This window comes from Melozone crissalis, unplaced genomic scaffold, assembly GCF_028551555.1.
Source record: "Melozone crissalis strain CALT ecotype California unplaced genomic scaffold, PUWL_Pcris_2 ptg000004l_1, whole genome shotgun sequence".
In the NCBI taxonomy this organism is placed as follows: Eukaryota; Metazoa; Chordata; class Aves; order Passeriformes; family Passerellidae; genus Melozone; species Melozone crissalis.
The window spans coordinates 43,050,301-43,075,842 of NW_026535782.1; the positions used below are offsets into that span (position 1 = coordinate 43,050,301).

At 40.2% G+C, this 25,542-nt stretch overlaps 2 protein-coding genes across 3 annotated transcripts in view; one reads left to right on the plus strand and one right to left on the minus strand.

Moving 5' to 3' along the window:
• Nucleotides 1-16,225, minus strand: part of NCF4 (neutrophil cytosolic factor 4) — a 39,909-nt gene extending 23,684 nt beyond the window's left edge. The window contains exon 1 of the mRNA XM_054274543.1: nt 15,428-16,225. Coding sequence (XP_054130518.1) covers nt 15,428-15,444 — 17 coding nt within the window. The 5' untranslated portion in view covers nt 15,445-16,225. The remainder of the gene's footprint in view (nt 1-15,427) is intronic.
• On the plus strand, nt 14,089-24,070 carry PVALB (parvalbumin). 2 transcript variants are annotated; one of them, XM_054274564.1, is made up of 5 exons: nt 14,089-14,154; nt 14,595-14,662; nt 16,588-16,720; nt 17,175-17,284; nt 22,490-24,070. In XM_054274564.1, the coding sequence occupies exons 2-5, from the start codon at nt 14,602-14,604 to the stop codon at nt 22,516-22,518; spliced, it is 333 nt and encodes a 110-aa protein (XP_054130539.1). In that variant the 5' UTR covers nt 14,089-14,154; nt 14,595-14,601; the 3' UTR covers nt 22,519-24,070. The 2 variants fall into 2 exon arrangements, with proteins under 2 accessions (XP_054130539.1, XP_054130548.1); XM_054274573.1 differs by lacking the exon at nt 14,089-14,154 and adding an exon at nt 14,269-14,287.
• Nucleotides 24,071-25,542: the final 1,472 nt, after the last annotated feature.

Below are 25,542 nucleotides of genomic sequence, written 5' to 3' on the forward strand. Positions count from 1 at the left end.
GTGTTGTAAACTGTTTTAAACTCCCGGGTCCCTTTCCCAGGTGTGCCTATATGCCTCTCCCTTCCCCCTCGCCCCCTTGCTTAGTGAGTCCTGTCAATCAGGCTTAACATTCCAGCAAGGCGTCGTGTGGTTGGTCAAGTTCAAAAGATGCCCCTATGCCCAGGGGTCATTGGCCTATCTAGGTGTCATCCCCCCCTGAGACCCAGCCCCTCTCACCTGGTTGGGTGGCTCACCTGTTCCCTCCCCTCCCCCTGCCCCGGGAGCTTAAAAAGGTAATGAGGCCATGCGGCTGAGATTCTGTTGGAGCAGTTCCCCACGTTCAGACCTCTGTAACCTTGGAATAAACTTCTGGACATCAAACCCTCCAGCAGAATCCTCTCCTTTTTCTCTTCACCATCGCCAGAAGCTCTTTCTCTTGAGGTAAACGGAGTTCACAACAAGCCTGGACTTGTTCAGTGCCCAGCTGCAATCTCCAGCAGCCAAGGTATCTCTGGGGTGGTTACACCACAGTTGCTGCCTTTGGCCCAGCAGTGAGGGTCAGACTGGCTCAGGCACCATCTAACTGCTAATATTGGGATTATTATTCCAATAGAGATGAACACACGTTTCCATAAAATTAATACTTCTAAAATCATTACCTTTAATAATATCATAGTAAAAAGTATTGATGCATATTCTCAGATTGGAAAGAAGAAGAAATCCACTGATCTCCATGCCTTGCTCATACTTCCTGTCTCGTTCATCTGCAAATTCTTTTCTCCTTGATCACCAGCTTTTCCCACCTCACCATTTTCCCCTGGAAATGGTGACATTTTTCATCCCTCCCCAAGCCCATCTTCCTCCTCAACTTACTTTTCTCTTCACAGAACCTTTTATTTCCTTTATTGATCCCAACCTTTGTCCGTCTAGCCTTGAACCTCTGAGCTGGAAAATAATTCCTCAAGGCACCTCCCCTAAATAGCAGCTAATTATTTGGCTTTGGGCCTGCACCTGCTTCGTCAGCTCTCTTGTCATCAAGTCTATCAAGTGTGTGGGGAAGCTTTGGAATGACCAAGAAACCTATAAACTGACCTGGTAATCCCAGGGAAAACCTGGTCTGCATTAATGATACTTGTAAAATAATCAAGAGAGCTTGAGAGATGCATAAAGTACCTTTGAGCAGCCTTCCTCAAATGTTCTCTAACACTTCAAGTATCTGCACTAATTTTATTAGTAACTAACACATTTCTTTGGGTTTTCTTTTGCCTTAGTAGTTTGTCTCCCACTACTCTCAGTCTCTTTATTGCTCATGCTGTGGCCTTTAGACATCATGAGCCTTAGTAGAAGAAATAAAACAGTTATAACATTCACCATGCCTGGCATGCTGACACAAGGAAACAAAGGATGAAGAAACATTTACACAACTTGAAACTGGGCTCTTTAGGCTGTTAACTAGTGAGCAGTCAGAAAGGCTGTGGAGTTTTATAAATAGACCTGATTCAGAGAACAAGAATCACAGAAAATAACACTTTCACTGAAGTACATAACTCCAACTGGTATTTTAGAGATATAACTTGAAAAGTCGGTGACATTTTGGTCTCAGTTACAGAAAAGTTACAGTTCACATATTTTGAATGCAAGACATGGGGCTTACCAGTCCACCTACAACATCATGAAAATATACAAAGAGTTTATGAACATAACAGAAATTTTATACTAGAAAAACTGTTAATTTATCTCCTCTTGAATCTATATTCCGATTCATCACAGCAGACCTGTATTTCTAATCTGAATACTTTCTTTTCAATTGTTGTTGCAAAACACAAAAAAATTTGAAAACAAAACACACTTGCTTGACTTGGCAATACAGTTCACATTCTTACAGATGACTGTCTTATGCTTTCAAAGTCTATCAGATTTAGCTAGGCTAACAACAGACACTGCTTTTACATATAATCCTTCTGCAAATCTCAATAAACTCTTTGCTGAAATAATAGCCATCCAGCTGCTAAACCCACAAGATAATTAAACACTCTATGAAAGGACATTTCTTTTTAAGCAGATTGAAATGTTATCAAATTATGACTCCCTCTTAGTTTGAATAATAATTATTCAAATACTTTTTTCTTTTTAACCTTTTCTCATGTAAGTTCTCTCTGAGGCCCTTGGGCAATAGAAAAACTAAAAATGTAACTGTGTGATAGCAGAAGGCTATGTGAAGAAGGCAGGAAAAAAAGGCATTAAATAGTTACTTCATTCTCATTTAAACTCCAAATCTAGCTTCAGAGGGACTGTTCATAGTCTAAAAGTTAAGGGTAAAGAAGACTTTATCCTTAACTTATCCAAGTGCAAGATCACACTGCCTTTGGCATAAGAATTGTTTCTTGCTATGAGACATCTAAGTACAATACTTATAAAAGGCTCCATTTAGAGTGGGATCTAGAAAATTTGATGCAGTATAAAACAAGAGAGAAAGAGCATCTAGGAAGAGAAACTTCTAGTAATTTCCAATAAGTCTATTCTCCAAATAAATACCTGAATGAGTTTTCTTGTACTGATTTGGTTCGAGTCTCCATTTTGACTGGACATATGAAATACTGCTTAATACGTTATTAACCACAGAGGAATTGAAGAAGGTGTGGTAGCCTTGCTTAAGAATGTACACTTAAATTTATGCTGACAAGGAAATCCAAAGAGTTACAAACATGATAATTTATTTTAAAAAATCAACAACAACAAAAAACATAATGGGGAAAATAAGTCAACAATGGCTATTTTTAAAGGACTAGCAGACTATGTAGAACCACAGGAGAAGGGTGTTTGCTATATACTACTGACTGCAGTCAAGATAGCCCCTCTTTCACTTTGGAAAGGGAACTCCCTTAATCACACGTTTGGCTTTCTTTCTCCAAGTGTCTATATCTACAAAAATCACTTCTTGCCCAAAATCTACCTATTTATTTCTCTAAAATATGACTGTATGGTGTGCTACCATTCTAAGGGAGAGTCTAGCAGATGTTTTTGTTTTGCTGTCTCATCTTCAGGCTCCTTTTAAGGAGCTATTAGTCTTCCCAAATCCCCCAACTAAATTTATCAGCAGTTGTTTGCAGCCAAGAGTTAAGCTAAATTAAACTTTGAAATCCCTGTACAGTGTATCAGATGCACTTCTCTTAGGGGAGCAGAAAGTTCCAAATGTTCCGCTTACCAAAATGTGCAAGAACTATGTTTTTCTCTATAGGTTTCTCAAAGCTTCTACATATTTTTCACGATGACCACAATTTCCCTGATTTTATAAGAGCAGGAACTCAGCTATTGAAACAACTTTTCATCTAACTCTGCATCAGGTATGCACTTGCTCTTTTCACATAGGTACATACTCTCCTCTACAGGTCTAGATTATGTAGGGAGGAGAAATGTACATATACACACACACACACACTCTCTCACTCTTAGGTTAAGGCTGCAGGCGTGCTTGAGGCATCTGTTCCAGGAGACACTCACAGTGAAAAGGTATTTATCTACACCTCTCTCTCTCAGCATGTATGTATCCATTCCCCAGCCTTCATCCTCACACAATCATTCCCTTGTTTGCTTGTCTCACATACTCATAAGTACTTACTAGAACAGATATTTCTCCTAGTCTTAGTGAGTAATAAAATACACAGTGCTTTAAAAGTTTGTATGTCAATACTTGGTTAGCTTTGGTGACCATATTTGATAATTCCTCATTCCAGAACTGTATTCTTCTGTGGTTCTTCCATGTCAGAAGATGGACAATTATGTGTCCTTACATGCACGCACACAAAAAAAAAACCCCCAAACCAAAGCAAACACCACAACAACAAAAAACCCCTCAAAACAAAACCACAAAACAAAACATAATATGACAGTCCAGTATGTACTCTTTCTTATAAAAAATAAAAAAGCACATGCATAGAATACGGATGCTTAAGAAGAAACAGCATAAGAGACAAATCTTCTACCTGGTTTTGCCTTTAGATTACAATCTAAAACATCAGTAGTTTTCATCAGTCACTGATATCTAACAAGAGATCAGTACCCACATAGATTTATAGTGTCAATGAAACTCCTAACCAATTGGCCTTCTCTCTGCAAAGTAATTATTCAGTGCTACTAATTGATCCCCATCACATTGCAGTTCCTGAGAAAAGCTCTAGAACAGGACCATGGTGAAATCTCCATTAAAAACACCACAAGAGTCTCAATGACAACTGTGGAAAATGGCTCAGACCCTCAAAAGACATCTGAGTTGAAACTGCAGCTCTCTGGATGTAAAAGCAATTCTTGCAAACCAGGTTACATTAAACTGGTGAAATAAAAACAAACTTCCTCTCCCGAGACTTCATAGCATTTGCCCTGAGGCCAAATCAAAGATTTGTTCACAAAATCATTTGTCTATCTCTTACACCAGTTTTGGGGTTTATTTCAGGAGAGAAATTGTCTGTGAAAAGTGTGATTTCTGCTGTCTTTATTCCCATGGCTACTAGAAACTGCTAGAAAGAGAATTGGGCACATCACACAAAATGTCAGGTTAACAAATACCAACATAACAGCTCAGAGAAAGAGACACTTTATCACACCTTCATCCTCCCATATCACACTAAAAGAAAAGGGAAAGGAATCAACAGAAAACTAGCCAAAACCATGAAAGGCGATCAAATACATCCTTCAGAAACGTAAGCTTATCTAAAAATAGTATGAAAGGTTAAGCAAGTTTTACTTAGAGCAGTAATAAAGGTCTTTGTAAGGGATTTGCACAAGTTTTGTGCTGTTACAGTAGCATCTGTCTTCTCATTGCTGGAGAAAAATTGTGGCAAGGATTTAGAGCATGTATAACCACAGAGAGGAATCATCTGTCATTCCCTCATAGGGCATTAGCAAACTTTTGCTCTCCTGGGAGAAGGAAGAGCCCCACTCTTCCCCCTGTCTCTTGTGAACACAGCTTTAAGCATTTTTTCAATATGCTTATGAATACAGGCTTATGAATAATGTTAATAATTGGAACAAATCTAGTTCTATTTAGAAGGGGTGAAAGAAGCCCAGCTGAAAAGAGACAATGTTCTGTGCAACAAACAGGGTGAATATGGTAGTAAAGAAGGAGTCAAGTAACAAACAAATCCTCTGTGTGAAAGGAATGATCTCTTTGCTCCACCCAAGTGAAACTGCTGTTACAAGCTATACTTGTCATCAAAAATAAAAGGATGGTCCATTTTGGATGATACCACCCCAGGACAGGATGTAACATGCAATTTCTTGTGCCACTATACTGTGTGGTCTCATGTAAACAGTTGATTTGTTGGTGTTTCACTTGCCTGCCCTTTAACAGGAGAAAGTCCCTAGGCAGCCAGGCCATAGTAACAGAAGACACAGAAGCACATCACCTCTGAGATCAACAAGGTTTTTAGTATGCCCTGGTATTTGCTTTTTCCTTCACAAATTACAGAACAGAATTGTCAACAGAAGTGCACAAAAAAGAACTGAGATTATAAATTTCAGAGGAAAAATGCTGCCAACCAGCACATCACTTGTGTCTTACAAGTCTCTGCAACATCCACAAGCTAGTTATTAATGATCAATTTTCTGAAATATCTCTTCTTCTTCAAGACAGAAGCTTCTGTGTCCAGTGAAATCAAAACTCAAAAGGCTTGGAAGGCTATTGCCTCTTACAAACAACCATCAAAATACAAAAGCCTGAGCCTAAAGTGATGATGCATCTCTACCAAATGCATTGATGCTCTACTTCTAGATTACAACTTCTCTTACCTACACAAGGCATATACACAAAATTTCAAAAGCAGGAATTCAAAAAGGCCCTGCAATAGGATGATTTCTGCAAGAGATTACCACCATGAACCTTTTGCAGAAGGAGAAACAATACAAACATCCAAGCAAAAAAATATGCCCATGATGAGGATCAATTCAGATCCTCAGATGTGCAAAATATAAAAAAAATAAGTTTCTATAAAAATGGTTAGTCCAATAAATCTATTTCCTTTTTGCAAATCATTTTTAAGTAGTAGGAATAAACTTTTTCACTTTCATAGGAAAATAAAGAAAACCCCATACATAAAATTATTAACAATGTGATGATTATCAGAAGGAATATCTAAAAGGAAATTGTAAGTTGAGATACAGTGGAAATGGCAGGGGAAATATACTTCCCTTAGGAATATGCCTGTGACTCTTTCTTTAGTATTTTTTTCTCCTGAACAAGGGATAAGGATTTTAAAGAGATAAACTCAAATTTTCAATTTGACATTTACCTGAGGGGATCCCAGGTGAGTGCTGCTGGATGAGCTAACACTTGAATGTCTGTCCATTCTCTTAAGAAGTTTAGAACAGGTAGCCCGAGCAGAGATTTCCTTCCTGTAGCCTTCTATTTAGGCAACCTAAAGATTGGAGAATTCAGTGTTTGGGTCAGATTCAGACCGTGAACAACATGGAGATATTCTTTTAGTGCAAATAAGATTGTTTTGTGTGTATTTGTTTATTAACAACTGTACTGATGCTGTTCAACTCATTTCATCAGAGTGACTGAAACAGCATTTCAGAATAATGACTTTTATTTACTGTCATTCACCTTAGCTGGATTCAAATCATCACTTTAACTTAAGAGGATATCTCATTTACCAATTGTCTAAATGGAAAAACTGTTTTCTAATGAAATATTGACAATAAATAAACAGCTGACACCACAGTGCTCCTGTTCTGGTAATAGTTATAGACTTCCTTATCTAGGAATTTACACTTGGGATGTGTTAACCCAAGTTAACAGCATGGGTTAACCCATGGGTTAACCCATGTTAACCCATGTTAAGCCATGACTACTTTGCAAACCTTTGACTTTTAAATCCATCTCACTGGGCACTAATATCTTTGAAATTAATTGCAAGTGCATTAATTATTTTTAAGGGAAAAAAAGACAAGAAAAAGAAAGGAAAAAATAAGAAAAAAATAAGAAAAAAGAAAAAAAAACCCAACAGATTAATCAAAGAATGACTATCAAAATTTGGGTATACCATAGGTTTCCAGCTGCTAAAACTGAAGTCCAATTTCCCCAAAAGCTGTTTACCCTGATCTAAATACTCTGACTGTTCTCCTACCAGCAGCCTAGTATAAATAGGAATAAGTAATGAAACCATCTTTCTGCTGTGCTGGTTTTTCTGGAATATAACCCCTGTGGTAATAATTACATGGGGCTTATCCATCCCAGTGTGAACACCACCCAAGTGTCAATTATGACAAATGTCTGATACCCACAAGTGTCTGTTGTAAAGAAAACCAACTGTTTCCATTCTCTTAACCTTGGGGTCAGGGTTTCCCACTGGGACTAACAGCTTTTTTTCCTGCTGTAAATATCCATTTGAAGTTGCTAGGAGGTGTTATGATACACAGACCTACTCTTTCAGCACTTGCTTTTTTCTTCTTTGGTAATTTGAGCCTAACTCTCACCAGGGGTTTACACCTATCTCTGGGTTTTTATTTGTATTATCCCCTCTGGGTGAGACATTTCACTTTCTTTTCCACACCATTTGCAATACAAGCTGGGGAGTCCCCAAAGCCCATTGGTAGCATGGACTAGTAGTGACCTATTTCATACCTCTGGGGTATCTCTTGCAGCTATTTGCTATCTTCAGCTTTTGAGACAATTATCAGAGGAATGGAAAAATCAGTAAAAATGGAACCACTGAGCTTAGATCCTTGGAATACAGACTTTCCTCAGGCAAAGCCAAGAATAGGCCATTGAAGAGGAAATTAAAATTAGTATGTACAAAACAAAGGACATTTTCAGTAATGTAAGCAGTGACAGTGGACATGGATAAAAGTGTTTGGAGGAATGTAATCACAAGGCAGTCAGATTACACCTTCCCCTTATCCTATCCCAAATCACAACCATTTTGGCTTAGAAACTTCACAAGCTGGATGTGGCCTGTACGAGTTTCATAATTTTCAGTGGACCTCTCTTCCATGAATTTGTCTATTTTCCTCTCCAACACATAAAAGTGCTTATCATCATAATATCCTTTGCAGACTAAAGGTTCAGGTTGGTCATTTGGAAGAATTTCATCCCTGGAAGGGTGGTTAAGCATTGGAATGGGCTGCTCAGGAAAGTGGGGGAGTAACCATCCCAGGAAGTATTCAAAAAACAACTGGATGTAGCACTTAGAGCGGGTAATGTTCAGTCAAAGCTTAGACTTGATGATCTTGGAGGCCTTTTCCAACTTTAATGATTCTCTGATTCTCTTATATCTTTAACAAATAAGGAAAATCTATGGGGAGCAAAAGATGGCTGGCTGCTGTCCTTGAAGACTGAAGTTGCTCGTCACAACACAGCAGACATATGAGATAGCAGCAGGTCAAGCTTCCTGTTTTAAGGTGCTATGCTAGTGCTGTGAATATACCATCCCAAATTTTGGATACATTGGCTGATAGGAACCTGGAGCACCTTATTGCAGTTATTTATATGCGGTGGGAAAAAGAAAAAGAAATTATAATGGATGAGCATCCCCCACTCTGCACTATACATGTATCCCAAAGGGGAAACCCAGCCCTAATCTTTTTCTGAATGAACCTGACTGAGATGATAGTAAATATGCAACCACATTACCAAAACTGACAAGTGCAGTAACACAAACTTTCTCTCTAAATTCTACCATTTCACGTAGGTGAAATCTCAGGATCTCAGTGAGCCACAACTCTCCACACCTTCCAGCTTCAGGAAGATTTGTACGAATAACCTAGATGTGTCAGATTTTGATTGTATTCTTCTTACCAAAAACAAAAATCGCAACAACAACCCCCATTTTAATTAATTAAATACTTGACACATAACAAAGACCTCACTATATGCCAAATGTCATCAAAAATCTGCTTCACTCTTTGTAAATAAGCCTTAGTAGGAACTAAAAGGATAAGAAAGGATTTCCACTAATCAGGATTGCTTTCACATGGCTGAATTACACAGTAGAATCTCAATGACTGGCCCTGCACTTGCTCTCCTTTCACCAGTGGACAAATGCAGTCATTCCAGTGGCACAGACAGAGATGGAAGTCACAGTCCATTAGCCAAAAAGACAGTCCTACAATCCTTATCCTCTCTAAGCTGCCAAAGGAAGGTTAAAAAGTTGTTCTGCAGCTACCAAATGGAAATGAAGCATGCAGCTAACAACCATGAGATACTGGTATCTCTAAACCAGAATCTAACCCTGGTACTACACCAAGGGTTTATAATATGAAAAAGGGGGATGCAAACCCCACAAGACTGAATTTAGCAAACAGTATGCGATGACTTATACTGTTCCAAAGGAAATGAAACATTTGGTTGAAACATCTGGACCCACAAGAGCCAGCTACTTCACACTGTAATTACCACCTGCTCTGAGCCAGGGCATGCACACAGTGTTTGTGAGAAAATAACAACGCTGCTGAAAAGTAGCATTACTTCCCATACTACTGCAGTACACTGAAAATGCAAAAACCACTACAGGAAGTGTAATAGGAAAAACAATAAGAGAAGACAAATGATTGAATTAACCTTTGTCATGTTTGATTCAATAAAGCTGCCTCTTTAGAAATTATCTAAAGCTGATGGAGTACTTCCAATTTATCACAGAACTCAGCATCTAAATTATATGGGCAGTAGAGAAATGTTTTTAAATACTCCTATCCTATACATACCTCAATTATCTTTCCTCACTTCTAGGATCAATTAATCAAGCTAGAAAAATCTGAGCTTTTGCAGCACCTGCCTTTCCCAAAAGATGATTTCCATTGTATCACAAAACCTTGGTTGCTTTTTACCTAGGAAATGTTGGGTTTGAGTGCTGAAACAGAAAAAAAACTTTTTTTTTTTTTACTTATAAATGTACTACAGATAAATGTAGTGCGTAATCCTTTATAAAATGTTTTCCCTTGCCAGAAAAACATTAAATATCAGGAAACACGTCCCCAAATGGATTACAGAATGGCAAATACATTTCATAGGCATTTTTATTGTTGTTATTATTGCTTGGCAGAGTAAAAATAGAAGTATCTTCAAAGGTGTCTTTCCCTAGAATAGGCAATGCAGCATAAAGAGAATTTATATGCTGAAAATGTTACAGTCAATGTATTATGGCTGTATATATAGGATCTTTTCATTTATAATTCCCCATCTCTCCCAAGAAAGCTCAGGCTGTAAATTTTTTAGACTTTTACAGCTCCTTGCCCAATGGGGCCCTGGATGCAGATTTTGCATGCCCCTGTAAGTATGAGCAATCAGAATTACACAATTGAGTTTGTTGTTGCCTGCAGGAAAAAAATTTCTGACTTTCTTCAAGGCCAAAAGGTAAAGCTGAATGTTGTAGCTGTAGGTGCAGGAAGTAATTTAGTAATCTTCTGTTTTGTTTCAAGTAGTATCTGTCAAGGCTAATGAAAGAAAAGGGCAAACTCCGGAGCCTATCTTTGCTTTCCCTCATGCCAACGAGGGGGTGACATCTTCCTATTCCCTTCGTCAGCAGAGTCCCATCTCTCAAACTGAACTTCCTAATGCATTGTGATCTCCCCGATGCCACTTTTATCCAATGTATGATTCATGGGCCTCTGCAAAACGTTTTCCCTTGCCAGAAAAACATTAAATATCAGGAAAAATGTCCCTAGATGGATTACACAATGGAAAATAGGTCTCAATGGCATTTTCATCGTTGTTATTTGCCTATTTGTCCCCTTAACAGCTCACTTGTACTGCTTGTTTCTCCCCTTAACATTCAAGTTTCATGCAGACCATCAGTTTGCCAATGTAATGGGTTTTCACAGCCAGGGGAAGGTAAGTGCCAAGGATTATTAATAGCGTTCCTCTGTTAGTTAAGGGAAAGATAAATGTGACACCACCAACAAAACTCCTGAATATCTGATACCAGTGAGGAGTGGGTATCACCTGCCGAAAATAGAAAGAGCGACAGAGATTATATAAGTGGGGTTCCTACCCCGAGTTCCACCTCTTTTTGACCACCTCCCTATCTAACACCTTTTCAAGCGTGCTTACAAGAGATCCAAGAGGTAAGTAGCAAGAAAATGCTCAAATTTCCGCAGCAAAGGTGGATTCACCAGCTTCGGGCAAGAAGCGGGATCTGATCTTCGCAGATAAGGGTATCTTCTATCACTTGGGCATCATTCCCCTTTCCATAAACAAAAGCCCAGAAACAAAGAGATGCAAATCTCTCAAACATTGAGGAATCGCTTCCCTCAAAGGAGACTCCAAATGAGAAGAATAGATCATTAAAAGGAGTACATAGGTGAACTCATTGAAGGGGAATAAGAAGAAAAGCAGGGGAGAAGGTGGAAATGACAAAAGTGGGAAAGGGGAGGAAGAAAGTGAAAGAGAACGAGAGCAAGGACTCCCGAAGAGGTTTTACTGAAATAGCCAGCTGTGAACCAAAGACAAGCAAAACCACAAGATCCAGAACACGTCTAGAAATGGCACCTCTCTTTCTGCACAGATGACTGTAAGCGATGGGATGAAGTTGCTCTCTTTGGTGTGGTCACCAGGAAGCTAAAGGAAATGTGTCACCCTTTTTGCAAAGGACCGCCGCCTTTCTGCTTCAATTGTTGATGTGAGGGCTTCGTGCTGTTCAGGAAATTCTCACTGGTTTGCTTTTGGCAAGGGTGGGCTGATTTCTACTTAATTTATTTGGTCGTTTACTTAGTAACAATATCATCATTCTGGTGTTGGTGGAATGGGGAGTTGATCTACACAAAAGTTTTGGTGCAGACAACTTGGAAATCCACGATGTGTATGTTGCAAATAGTTTGGGCAGGAAAATTGGCAAAATCTCAGAGATAAAGGAAAACGCGTCATTCATCTCGCAGGGATGATGAGAAAAAGATGAAGGGTCGAGTGAGAAACTGTCAACTCGTGAAACACCTTTTTTATTAGAATAACAGTGTTGACTGCAGGTTGGTGGTTAAAAGCTTCTGTAAATTTGCTAGCTGTCCTTAAAGAGAGACACTGCTGAGGCTGGAGCCGGGCCTCAGCCGCTCCTCCAAGGCAGATCCCAGCTGTCCGCTTCGCAAACCCTGTGACGCTGCTTTCACCTTTCTGGCTGTGGAGGGTAGACACGGCTTCTGAGCTGGGGGAAATGTTATTTACGCTCTGCAGATGGCTCCACCTGATCTGAAGCCTCATTTTTCAGACACCTCTCACTTTTCGCCTCCACAGCATGATTAGGCCGTAGAGGGCTGACAGATCCGATGACGGAGGGAAAGCGGGGCAGTTCGCGCATCGTTAGGGATGCGGAGGGAGCCGCCCGGCTCCCATCCCCAGGACACAGACAGGGAATGCGCCTCTGGCCGCTTTGCTTGGCATGAGGCTACTTAAGCTGATCGGCGTCTGCTAGCACAGCGGGCAGCGCTGAGCATCGCCTCTGCCAGCCACCGACTCGAGTTACCCCCGAGGGCAGCCGTCCAAATGCGCTCTGCCTTGTCAGCAGAGCGGGGCTAACCCCGAAACACGAGTCACCCGCCAGGAGAGCATCTTCACTGGCGGCTGGGCAGGTGCGTTCCTGTTTGTAGGGACCTAAAAGGAAGCTCCTGGCTCAACAACGGGTTTGTAAAAGATTCCTAAGAAAGGGAAAAAAACTGCAGAAACTGAGGCCCAGCTCCTTTTCAGACCACGCCGGTGCCGCACGCAGCAAAGCAGGGAAAGCAGAGGGCGATGTAGCATTGGGCCGGCGGGGTCTGCACTGGCAACAAGAAGAGATTGTCCTCTCTTCCCTCAGTTAAGGAAAGGTAAAGGGACGTCAATTTCATAAGATATGGCACGCTGATCTCGAGCAAATGGCTGCATATATTGATAGGTCTGCACTCATCCTACGTTTAAAACGGACTAACAATAGGGTCCTAACGCTGAACTCTGCTAAAGCAGGAGACCCCGATGCTCCGAGTGCGGCCTTTACCACACCCTCCCACCTCCAGCTCCAAAAAACCGGGGGCTGCTGAGTGAGAACGACCCTTGAGAGAAGGTGCGCAGAGCTCTTCTGAGGCACTGCTGTTTATCTCGGTCCAGCATCCCAGCTCTCAGCTCCCCTTACCCTGTAGAGCAGGGAAGGATGCGTTCAGCCTAGGGAGAGGGACTTGGCTTCACCATCCATCTCCTTGTTTGTCCTTGGAGAAAACTAAGCATCTCTTGCATCTCGGGAAATACACGAAAAAGGGAGGCCGGGGGCGGGGGGGAGAAGTTCCAACGAGAGAAAAACGTCAGTCCCTTCCACAATGAAGAGATGACCTTTAGGAAAGAAAAGGAGAAGAAAAAAAAGCGGGGGAGGGGGGACACCCCAATGTCACCCATTATAGCTTACCCATTATAGCTGAACTTGGGCCATGGAGGAAAAAAAAAAAAAAGGAGCAATTATATTGACAGCACAACCCGAGGTTCTGCACAAGCCGCCCCCTTTTCGAGGCTGCTCTCCGGCGGCCCCATTCAGAGGAGAGGTGTGATTGTGGCAGCGGGACCGGGCCGTACCCGTCGATCGCGCCCGGGGATGTCGCTGCCACCACTCTGTCCTCCCCCGTCTCTCCTGGAGCAGCGATGCCAGTACTCCTGCAGAGATCTGCCCTACTACTGGGCCCTAACCTTGGCTACCTCCGCCTAATGGCTCCTGCCCAAACTCTGAGAGCAAGTTGGACTTCTTGCCATATTTTATGTGAAAAATGGGCACAGATTCTTGGAGAAAAAAATAACCCTAGAAAACACATTACAAATCCTAAATGCTTTCTTTTTTTGATGCTAACGGGAAGTGCCCGGTCCTGCCTGAGAAACCCACTACTGCACAGGAGCTCCTCACGAGTGCGTTGTCACCTCGCATCTCGTTGTGCCATACCCTATCGCGGAAGATGCTGCAGCATATTGTGCATTACAAACGGGATCTGTAGGATTCGCTGGGATGTGATAATTAATTCAGTGAGGAAGATGCTTAATATGGACTGGCCTGAAAGAAAAAAAGGTCTAAAAGGAATATGTGTGTGAAGGGGAGGGGGAAGGGAGAAGGGGGAGACGTTTAAAGTGGTTGAACGATAAGGCAAATGTTCAAAAGCTACATAACATTTGCTTCCCGACCTCAAGAGTAGCTTGAAGCTTGGCATATGCTGCAGTTCCTTACTCATCACCGAATATAACTGGTAAAGCTCATTCTGACTTACTAAATGAAAAGGCTCTGCTCTGCACCACTAGTTTGTCCACTGCACCCGAGGACTTGACCTTGGCAAAACTCTTTCTCCAGCCGGTATCACAGCAGCCCCTGGCACCGCTCCAGTAAGGCTTAGGCTCCAGCCTCCCAGGGAGCGACCCCCACCTGCGTCCTCCCCCACCCCAGACCCACAAAGGCAACCCCCAGTGCCCCCTCTTTAGCTGAACCCTCGCGTCTGTGGACTACTTGGTGCTCTGCAAACGGGAGAGCGACAGCCCACAGTACTTATCCACGCAGAGCTATAGAGCTGGCACGGGTCCAGCCTTTCCCGGTGTGCCATCCCCACACAGCACTGCAGCTTTGGTCATATGAGCAGAAATGATGAGAAAAGCACTTTTTAATCTTTTCGCACTTGCTTCCCTGTTCAAACAGTTGCAGGATGGCTATGACTGACTTGCTCAGCGCTGAGGATATCAAGAAGGCTGTGGGAGCCTTTTCAGGTGAGTGCTTTTTTCCTATTTTTTTTTCTTCTCTCTTTTCCTCCTTTCATCTTTTCAGGTTAGGATAGCTGTGCATTTATTTCAGCTATGGGAAGATTAGAGGAACTAGCTAGACAAAATTTCAAATGAGGATGTGTTTTCAGATGTTCAATGAATGCCTCTGACAGGTTTATAAAGTACAAGGCTGCATCCTCAGCAAAGTTGTCCTGCACGTTACAGAGGCGAAATATTTATTTTTAAGGAAAGTAAGCAGTAACTGCGGAGAGACTTTGCTTCTACCGAGAGGATACTTTCAAAGGGAAGAAACCCCTCGCCAACCAAGCTGCATTATATCTTGGTGTGGGATAGAGAAGTCAGCAGTGGATGTCAGCAGTTTCCCACTCATTCCTGAAATTTACTTTCAGATGTTACAGAACTGCTGTTTCCCATTTCAAGGATTTATGAAACCACTCTGTACTTTCTATGCAGAATCCCCGGGTGGGCTATGCTTTTCGGGATGGACAGAAGGCAACAGTAGAGCACGGGTGCGGGTGCACTGCTCGACTGCAGGGGCTCCCTGCAGGTCGAATGGCTGCAGTGGTCCACACTCCCCTTTCACTCCTCCGGGTATCAGATGTTCCCTACCCCTCTCTTTCATCGCGACCCCCAAAACTGACAGCAAGCCCTCTTCGTGTTTACAGAGATTCAGGTAGTTAAGGTTGCTCTCAAAGAAAGCCAGAAATCCTGCTCCGGGATGCACGTTATCCCCCCCCCCCCCCAAACTACCTGGCTGACCGCACCATCCCGGAAGCCGCCTCTGTCAGTCCTGCTCTGTGCGATGACCTTCCCAAACAGACAGAAGAGCAGGACCCGCTGAGCCCGCCTCAGCTCACAAGCCGGAGTCAGAGGGAGCGACAAATTGCTTTGCTGGATCCAGCAGCTGTTTTACTCATTAGCTTCCATTGTTCTATGGCCATCCCCAAGTCCCGCAGCAGATGCAATTAGCAGCAACTAATGACAGATCTCAGGCAGATCACGGAAGATTGAGCCTCCTTAATTTTATGTAATAGGAAAATTTAACGCGGCGGGAATAAGAATGCATGAGGAAAGAAAAAAAAAGTCCACCGCACGTTTTGGAGGTCACTGTATAGTATTTCCAATCCACATCACAGTTGTTAGGCTACCTGGGTGGGACAAAAGCGGGTGCGGTGAAAGGACAAGGGAGGTGGAGCAGGTAAACTCGGCTCCGATTTCAAGGGCTCTGGGTTGTTTGTTTTTTTCCTCCCCGGAGACAGCTCCTCACAAGGTCTTGCAGGCAGCGCGCCGCGCAGCACTCCCTTGCAGTGTCTGAGCTCACACACCACGATTGCACATTCCTTCAGCGGTTAAAATGGAACACTGATTTCTAGTAAGTCTCCATGAAAAAAACCCCACCAAACAAACAGTCAAACAGTGCTCTGAAACGCTTCTCGCCAATGCTTGAGCAAGAGCTTTTTTTTTTTTTTTTCCAGGGGTGGAAATGTTAAAAAGTGACAGCTATGTAATAGTCAGTCTGTTGTCAGATGTCTGTTCTAGTGTAAAACTTAGCGGGGGGGAAAAAAAAAAAAGAAGGCTTAAGGCACTGAAATGAGACCAAGCACGTTAGACCTCAGCTCCCAAAGCTCCCAAGTCTATCACAGACTTCTTGTGTGACCTTGGGCAAGTCTCATCCTTCTGTAGTTCAGCTCTTCATCTGCAAAATGGAGACATTGCCTTTGTTTATTTCCATTAGCACCTGTGAAGCACGCACGATTACACTGAGTACACTCAGCTCCTACCGCAGCTGGGCTCCACTGTTCCTCCCAGGGCAGGAAAAACAGCAGCATGGAAGAAAACCACGGGTATGTGTTGGTGTGTGTGCTTCAATGACTTTTCTAAACAGTTTTCTGCTTCTTCATCTCTTATAGCGGCTGAATCTTTTAACTACAAAAAGTTTTTCGAGATGGTAGGATTGAAAAAGAAGAGCCCAGAAGATGTGAAGAAGGTTTTCCATATTCTTGATAAAGATCAGAGCGGCTTCATTGAAGAGGAAGAATTGAAGTAAGTAAAGTTACATCCTTTCTCAAATATCCCTGCTTTAAGACTCTAATTTCCTGTGGGTTATTTTTACAAGACTCTGGGCAGTAACATACAGCTGAAACTCTTGAGTATAGCATTTGTGTGCTATGCCAGTTTTTTGCTGAGCACATGAGCTGAGGAGTGTTGGAGATAGCTAGTTGCCACTTGGATTGCAGGATCCCTGAAACACATGAATGATCAATACCTTACAGGTAGTTCTTCAGCCAAATGCAGTTTCAGAGTAAAGCACTTCTGAATGTTAGAGAAGGTCAACAACAGAAGACACAACGCCAGATTCCAACTTGTGTCTCGAATCAGTGGTAAAAATAGATGCGAAGTGTAATTGTTCTGTGGGAAAAAAAATCCAAACTAAAACCAAACAAACAAGCAAAAACTCCAAACAAACGTTCTTTTACTTTCTATGCCTCCTCCTTAGGTTTGTCCTGAAGGGCTTTACCCCAGAAGGAAGAGACCTATCAGACAAAGAAACGAAGGCTCTTCTGGCTGCTGGAGATAAGGACGGTGATGGTAAAATTGGCGCTGATGGTATGTAATTAGAGGAGTAAACTTTGACAGTAACCATCGAATATTACCCTTACACACAAGAACTGAGGAAACCTAGGAATCACTGTGACCTTCTGAAGGGCACAATTTGGGTTTATTGAAATGCCAAGTCCCGCTCCATTTGCTGCACCTTGCATGGAAGCGTTAGAGGAAGAGGAGCCGAGTTGTGACACTAGAGGGGGCAGGAGCTCACGGAACCCGGCTGTGGGTCGGGCACTCCGCAGAGCAGGACTAAGCACCAGCCAAACTCCGCTCCACTTATTGTAATTTGTCTCTTGATAGCAGGGAGTGAGAATCAGGACACTGCGAGTTCAGAGACCGAGGCTTGACTATAAAGCATGGAAAGAATAAAAGCTCAGCGCCAGCATTTTTGCTCGATGTTTAGTTAGCAGGAAAGTAATGACTTTGCATGACTTAGCAAGGCAATGCTCTTAAAATTCAAAGTACACCCATTTGGCTACAGAATTTCTATACAATAACAGTCTATCCAGCTTATGCTAGTGTTTACGTGGGTCTTAACACCTAAGAAAGCTTGTCAGTCCCTTTTACTGCATATGAGAAATACAAGAAAAGAACAACTTTTCCTCTCACAGCATTGCTTAAAAAGCTAGTGCTGTTTTCTATTCCCCCTTGGGATGAATCAGCTTAGCCCACACACAAAATTTCTCCTTTTTCCTCTTTTTTTTGGAGGTGACAGTGAATGAAACACACTGAAGGAGACAAGAAGAGATGCAATTCTAAACTAAAGCTTTCCTCATTGAAGGAAATACAAGTTTGTGGCCCGAGTACTAAATCACCTAGAGAGCAGGCAATTGCTAGGGTTTTGACATATCAATAAGCCATATCATAAGTAGAAATCTAAAAAATACCTAAACCCTCTCATATCTCTCTGTGTTACTCAATCTCAGCAATTTAATAAAATGTTATCTCAAAAAATAGGTCAATTAAAAGAGAAATAAAAAGCAAAATTAACTAACACAGTCTCCCAGCTTAGAAGACAATACACAAAATCAGCCATTGACATATCAGTCAGGAGATGCACACTGGCATATCAGTGACTATGGCCATGTCCCTAGACCAAAGCCTCTTAATTTTCTCCAATCATCACTTTATAATGGTTTAGGTGAAGCTTCTGCTAAACTTCAGCACTGCTGCTGAATCCAGCGTGGGTGTCATTTCTTGAACCTTCATATTCATATTTATTATACAGATCTTCTTTATACACACTAAAATTAGTGATAGTAGTACTAAAATCACTGAGCAAGTTTTTCAAAAGAAAACTTAATTCAGGTAAGTAAGCTTACAGCTGATCCACCTACCTCATAGCAGATACATTTTCAGCTATTCCAGAAGGCTGCAAATCAAAACTAGTCTTAATTGGAATAAAAGAACAATATTGCATAATGATTTTGGCTTGTACAAGAAAATACAGCATTAACCTTCATATTTAAGACTACCATAACTTTTTCTTTGAAACAGTGCCTGAAACCCAGTACATTGTAATAAAGCAATATGAAATGCCTCTTCTCCTTATCTCTTTCTTCTGCAGCTTTTACTGTTCCCTAACTTTGAAATGGAAATACTCTCTGTTTACACTTTATAATGAGAAGAGAATGATGTGCTTTTTTCTTTTGATTCTTCTGACCATATCCCTACCATACAACACTAGCAGTTTCTTTTCCATCTCTTAAATTGACTTTAACAGCCAATTTTTATACCAGAAAGGCTTGAAATACATACAAAAGTTAACAGCTGAGACTGTAACCAAAGGACAAAGAGGACAGATACTTCCCAGCTTTTCCTTTGGCCCAATCCAATCCAATAATATAACTGCATATGTAAATAAAATGTAAAGTCACAAATGTACATCCCATTCATATGCAGTATTGTGATGCTGTATTTCTGTTGCAAACCAATTTTGTTTCCCTGCAGCTGAATTGTCAGGCATCACCTCTACCCCTTGTTTCAAACATCAGCTTCCTAAATAACTAAACAATTGCAAACAAGCAGCCTTTCACAGAGGTTAATGTTAATTCTCCTGATGGCCCTTGAATGCTGTCCCTCAGGAGCCTGCAGCAGTTGTAGGAACTGATCTTCAGGGATTTTTAAAACCACAGAGACAACGAGCTCAGATGCATCATCACAAATATTAACCCAACCCAATCAGCCTTCTTCTAGCTGGGGTCTCACATTACAAATTTTCTCTCTTTTCTTTCGATTCTTCTTTAAACCTTTTCTCATTCCAGCAAGACCATTCGGCTCTGAAATAGTTTCAGCAGTTTACCTCTTGTCCAATCAGTTTCAACTTGAGACCATGAAGCAGTTTCAAAGAGCTGAAAACTTGCAGCCATTTCCTGTAAGACCTGATCATCTTCTGTGCAGTGTCAGACCCCCTCCACATTCCACCAATGTGGTCAGAAGATGATGAATCTGAAAAAAATTGCAGGTCAAGACCAGGTTACCTCATAACACAAGCAACCTTAGCTTCTACATCGGGCTGAAAAAGGATGCTGAAGCAGCTCTACTAGCTTCAGGAAAATATTTATAAGAAAGATGAGAAAAAAAAGAGAAAAATTCTAGTCATAATGTTGCTTTAAATCTATTTTGTGTATTAGCATTGGACGTGAAGCTCATGCCTTTTAGTTTCCTGATATTAATAGACTTGAGAAAGTACATAGAGAGCTTTCAAAGATCATGCACTGTGAGCAGCACAATCCAAATTTTTATCCCTGTAAATCAGAATGTTGTAAAACTGTGGCATTAAACATGCAAAATAACAACTATTAAGTCATGACCTTGCCAGATGAAAGCCATAAAAACAACAACAACAAAAAATATTTGGAATTCCTTCTTTTCTTATCCGGCTTTGTCCTCTTCAATCTTCTAAAATAAACTAGCATAAGTCATTACTTATAAAGTTTCCTGAACAGATTTCTGTTGTAAAGAAAATGTAAAAACCACAATCTGATGAGAGAAATCACAAGCCTACAACATGTCCTCTGTAATCATGTCTGTCATTTCAGTAAAATACTAGAGGGCATGCATTAGGCTGGTATATAGTACTAAACTGTACTGAACACAGTGTCCTCTCCTTTTAAGTCAGAGCTCTGACACAAAACAGCTAGTAAATTATTTTACAAGACAAAATGGTCTAAATCCTTGCAATTTAAAGCCACTATTTGTTCAAAGAAAGACATAATTTTGTTTGGAAGGGTAACTCCAACTGGAAACAAGGATGTAGTAGATCACAAGGATTCCCTCACTAACAGGCCAGAGGCAATAACCAATTACAAGGGACTGATATACCCTGCCCTATCTCAGAAGTTTTGCATATATGAGGACACTTTGTAACAATGCTTCTACCAGCCACCTGTGGTTGGACTAACCTTCATACAAAAATGAGTAGTGAACTAATTTAGAAGATTATTCAACTGGAACATCTTTGAAATATTTAAAATACATTGAAAATCCTGGGAAAAGTGAAATTGTTGCAATTACTCAAGAAGGAGTATTTTATGGTTTGCTGGCTATCATAAAGTACCTGTAAAATATATTGCTATTAGGTGATAATGACACATTCAAAATGTACTATAGAAAATATTTGGCTGCAAGTCTGAATAACCTTTTCCAAATATATTCTGTAGATACAAATTATCATAAAAGGTATTTAATTTGGCTGTAATAAGTATGACAACTTGTTTTAACAGTATATGCATAGTTAGTTTTCCCTTTTGGAAAGGTTTGATCCATTGCAGTTCATGTTTCTCTCTGCAGGACATATTGACACAAAGATTTATTAATCATGGCCTTTCTCCTTTTCTGACCAGAATAGCTGGGGTTTTTAGCACAAGCACTTCATGTTATCTCTTAAATTCAGTTTGCAACACTTTCAATCTACGTACTCACCATGTACAGGATTTATACGTGTTTTGTGTTAAGTAATCTGCATCACTAATCCTAATTTGGATTTACATCTTTCAAAACGATGGATAAATTTGGAATTGATTTAAACCCTCTGACATTTTTTATTTCTCAGTCTGGTTTGTCTGCATTTGGCAACATATTTTTTGGACACGCTATCACAAGTGCTGTTTGCACACAACAGTCAATTAAGATCTCACTTGGTTAGAGTTAAGCATTTTTCAACGGAACACCAGAATATTCTTTAAAATGCCTAGTTTTAATCTTCTATCTTTTTCAGTTGCCAGACTTTACTCTTCATTATGTCAAACTTCAGTATTTTTTTTCTTGAGCCTTACAGATGACTCCCTCTCCTATTTGCCATTTTCCTCTCAGCTGATTATGTTAAACCTATAAACCACTCTCTCTGCATATCCTCTAATCCCTTTATCATCTTTGTTGCTCTTCTTGGGATTCCCTCCAGTCTGTCATTTTCAGTGCTCTGAGGCACATACAGCTGTGCAAGGCATTCTCGTGTGTTACTCTTCCAAGGTTAGATGGAGTTAGGAATTATAACCAGTCAGCCATTCACCAGGATACAAATGTGCCTTTTCCACGCTTTATCTCCCTGCTGAAATGCAGTATATATACTAGAGCATAGAATAACCCTAAATAGCAGATAGATATGTTTACGTAAATATTATGGATGTATCACTAATAAAAGGCACAGGGTAAAATCCTGGCTCTCTGACACCACAGGAATTTTCCTCATTCTTACAACACAGTCAAAATTGCTACATAGGTTGGTATTAGCCTTCTGTTTTTGTAATCTGTCATTTTCACTCAATTTACAATTACAAAATTGAGTTTAAATGCAATATAATTATAATATGGGGCACAAATACTTTGAAAGACTCATTAGTGATTCTCTTTGCCAAACTCTGATATAAAAGAAATTTATCTCACTGCAAGATTAAATTTCTAGTTCTTGCCTTCATCCCATTGAGATTTCCAAATAACCGAGAACTAATCAAGTTCTTTAGATAAATAGTGGTGGAAGTCTTACAGTCTGGCATGTATAGCATTTCTCCCTTATTCTCAAAAAATCCTTTCATTTCACTGTAAGATTTCCCAAATCATACTTTCCCTTTAATTAACTTGGATTTCTTTACTCTTCTGTTATTGTGACGTTTCTGCTGCACCAGTGACTCTGTATTCATTGTAATATGCTTCCTCCTTTAAATTTTAGTTTTTAAAATATTTTTAAAAATTCTTTCTTTTCTCCAGAATTTGCAACTATGGTGGCTGAATCATAAAGGCTTTGACCAATGCAAACCCTTCACCCATCCTTCACTGCCCAATTCCAATCACCTCCTGCTGACTGCTTTGGCTCCTGTTCTATTTATTTATGTTATTTTATACTCCAGCTCTGTTCTCCGCAATCCTGCAACTCTGTAATTGTGCTGAAAGACACTGTTAAAATAATAAAGGTCACATCAATCTGGGCTTTCTTCTCTCTCACTACAACTTGTTTCTTATTTCATGTAGGCTTGGCACACGCTGAGAGAAAATGTTACTCGTTTTTTTGCTGACATCCCTGCTGCTTTATCCCTAGCCAGGGTAAAGTAGGAAGAAATTTTAAAAATTATTATGGATAAAACACGCATATAATGAGTCATTCAGTCCAAGTCCTGAACTGTGGCAAAACTGACTGCATTATTTTTAAGCCATCCCTGCTAAATGGATGCATACTCATAGCCTGGAAAATCTCTAGTGATGGAAAATCTCTAGTGATGGCAATTACCCAACTTCATTTGGCAGTTCATTCTTTCAACTTAATCAGTGTTATAGCTAAAAAGTATTTCCTAATATTTAAACTATATCTCCCCTGCTGCATTTTGGTGATCAGTAAATTGATTGTCATCTGTATCATTTGTTAAATTTGCCCAGTGCAGGGGGATTTTTGGATAAAATCTTTGACAGGAATATCAGCTGGTGCCAATCATACATGAAGATAACTTCATAAACTATTAAAAAGCAGTCACTTCGGAAACACAGGGTATGCTTACTTGCAATGTTACACAACTATCTAGGACAGGAAGAATGGCATACTCACAAGAAATAGCAATATGAATTTCAGGAAAAAGAGCACCAAGATTCAGGTGTGCCACTGCAGTTGATAATCCCACTGTAAAAACAGTAAATCAGAAAATCTCATCCAAAAAAAATTATTCTAAAACTTTACCAGATAAGTGAATATCTTCTTTGGAGTTACATATAGGAAACTGACAATTATGCTAAGGAAATGATTAGACAAGAGTAAGCCTATGACAGAGCTCAACACTTATTTCCCAAATCCTGTTCAGCCACTTAGGCACCAAGCTTATACTTTTTAGCTGTGTTATTGGGGGGTGTTTTGCTTTTAAGCAAAGACAAAAGCAGGGGGGAAATCTTTTCAGGCAACATCTCCCCGACATCTTAACAGAACATTGATTATTACTGCAGTAAAAAGGAAGGGTATTTTCCATTTCTGTATTCCAAATTATTCCCTGCAGCAATAATACCTTATTCAATTAAGACTTATTATCACCAATTTAGTGGAGACAACAAGATAAGGCTGAAGCCCTGTCATCATCACACTGTACAGAATACCATCCTCTGCCCTAGCGATTACCCAATGCTACTCGGGAAGCCAATAAACGTTCCTAAAGCCATTTTAGATCCTCACTCTGTAGTAACTCGCAAGGAAGACTTTTTGCTGAAAATGCTGTGCGTTCAAAAGAAATCCTTTGGTTTTGCACACTGTATATACGGTTCTGAAGGATGTATTGATTTTTAAGTATTCTAAATAAAGCAAATGAAAACGGATTGCAGTGGAGCGAGTTTATTTCCTGCTTTTTCTCGGCAGCTGCTGACCTCGCGTGGCAATAAAGCCTCATTACAGGAGCACACAGGGATACCGAAAAGGCATCCCCGCTACTGCAGCAGCCAGAATGAAGGTCCAGGGAATTCGAGAACCACATAAAAGCTGCTGTAAAAACAAAGCCCTTTATAGTCCCTTTCTATTCTCTGAAGCTGCAAGGATTTGTATTTTAACGCCTCACTGGATGGCACAAAAGCTGAGATTTTATCCAGGGCTTTAGCAAAAAAAAAAAAAACCAATTAAAAAAACAACAAAAAAAACAAACAAACAAAAAAACCCAACAACAACAACAAAAAAACAATAGAACAAATAGCAAATAAATAAAGCCACTAGAATACCCCAGTGATCCCTGCTTCAGTCTTTCTTCATGTTGTTACCTCAATCACTCTGGAGCAAGCAACACTGAGTGCCTAATTTGGCCTGAAAAATTTCAGCCATATAGTAATGGAGAAGGTGAAAAGAAATGTCCTTTATTTTCAAACTGAAAAACTTGCAATGGGTAGAGAGACCTCCAAAATACTATCTCTACTTTTCATGCTGACAGTATAAGATATTCTAAACCTGCATTTGATTGGTTTATTCAAATATGCAACTGGTATACTCAGATCCTGTATTCTGACATGTTATACTCTGAATTCTCAAAGTCTCTATTTAAACACACTTTTTTCCCCAACTGCATTTTCAATTAAAAGTTCAAATTTCAATATGCATCTATCACAGAAAAAAGAAAACTCAAATACAAGTGTAATATAAGTAAATTTCTGCCCAGAGACAAAATTACTGTTTTATCAATTGCCATCAAACTACTACTTTCCTTTCACTGCTGGATCTTCAATGTTTCTCTTAGACTCTTATTTTCCCACACAAATTTCTTCCAAATCCTCTCCAAATCTTCAACTCTTTCATTTCGAAATTTTTAAAAATTCATAATTTTCCTTTTTGTTGGATGTTATCTAGACATGACTCAAAACAGAACAAACAAATGCAAAATTTGAAGTTACAATAAAATATAAAACATTTCATATACAAAATAATAAGTTATTCATTCTCATATTGCTCTTGCCATAATGTCTTTGAGACTGTCACAAAACCGCTGTAGGCCCAAAGAAAGCAGAATTTGCTACAAAATTTAATCAGGCTTTCTGCACAGTGTGGATTACAGTATGCTTGAGAAATACAAAAATCCACACTACCCTGCAATTTACTGTTTCATGAAGAAAGATGTTTTAATTTTCAGATGCATAAGCAAAGGAGCAAAATTACATTTCTCCAAGAAACATTTACCTTAAATCTCTTAATTGCCATCTTAAATCTTCTCTGCCCTGAACAGTAAGTGCTCCATAATTTTCTTCCCTGTTGTAATACAGTAGAAGTTATGAAGAAAAAAAAAAAATACTTCAGCCATCCTGTTGAAGAC

What these genes read in the sequence shown, in the direction of transcription:
- PVALB (XM_054274564.1), top strand. Translation starts at nt 14,602, where the DNA reads ATGGCTATGACTGACTTGCTCAGCGCTGAGGATATCAAGAAGGCTGTG. An exon ending in ATTGAAGAGGAAGAATTGAA is followed by an intron (nt 16,721 to 17,174) that starts GTAAGTAAAGTT and finishes CCTCCTCCTTAG; the next exon opens with GTTTGTCCTGAAGGGCTTTA. An exon ending in TGGTAAAATTGGCGCTGATG is followed by an intron (nt 17,285 to 22,489) that starts GTATGTAATTAG and finishes TCTTTTCTCCAG; the next exon opens with AATTTGCAACTATGGTGGCT.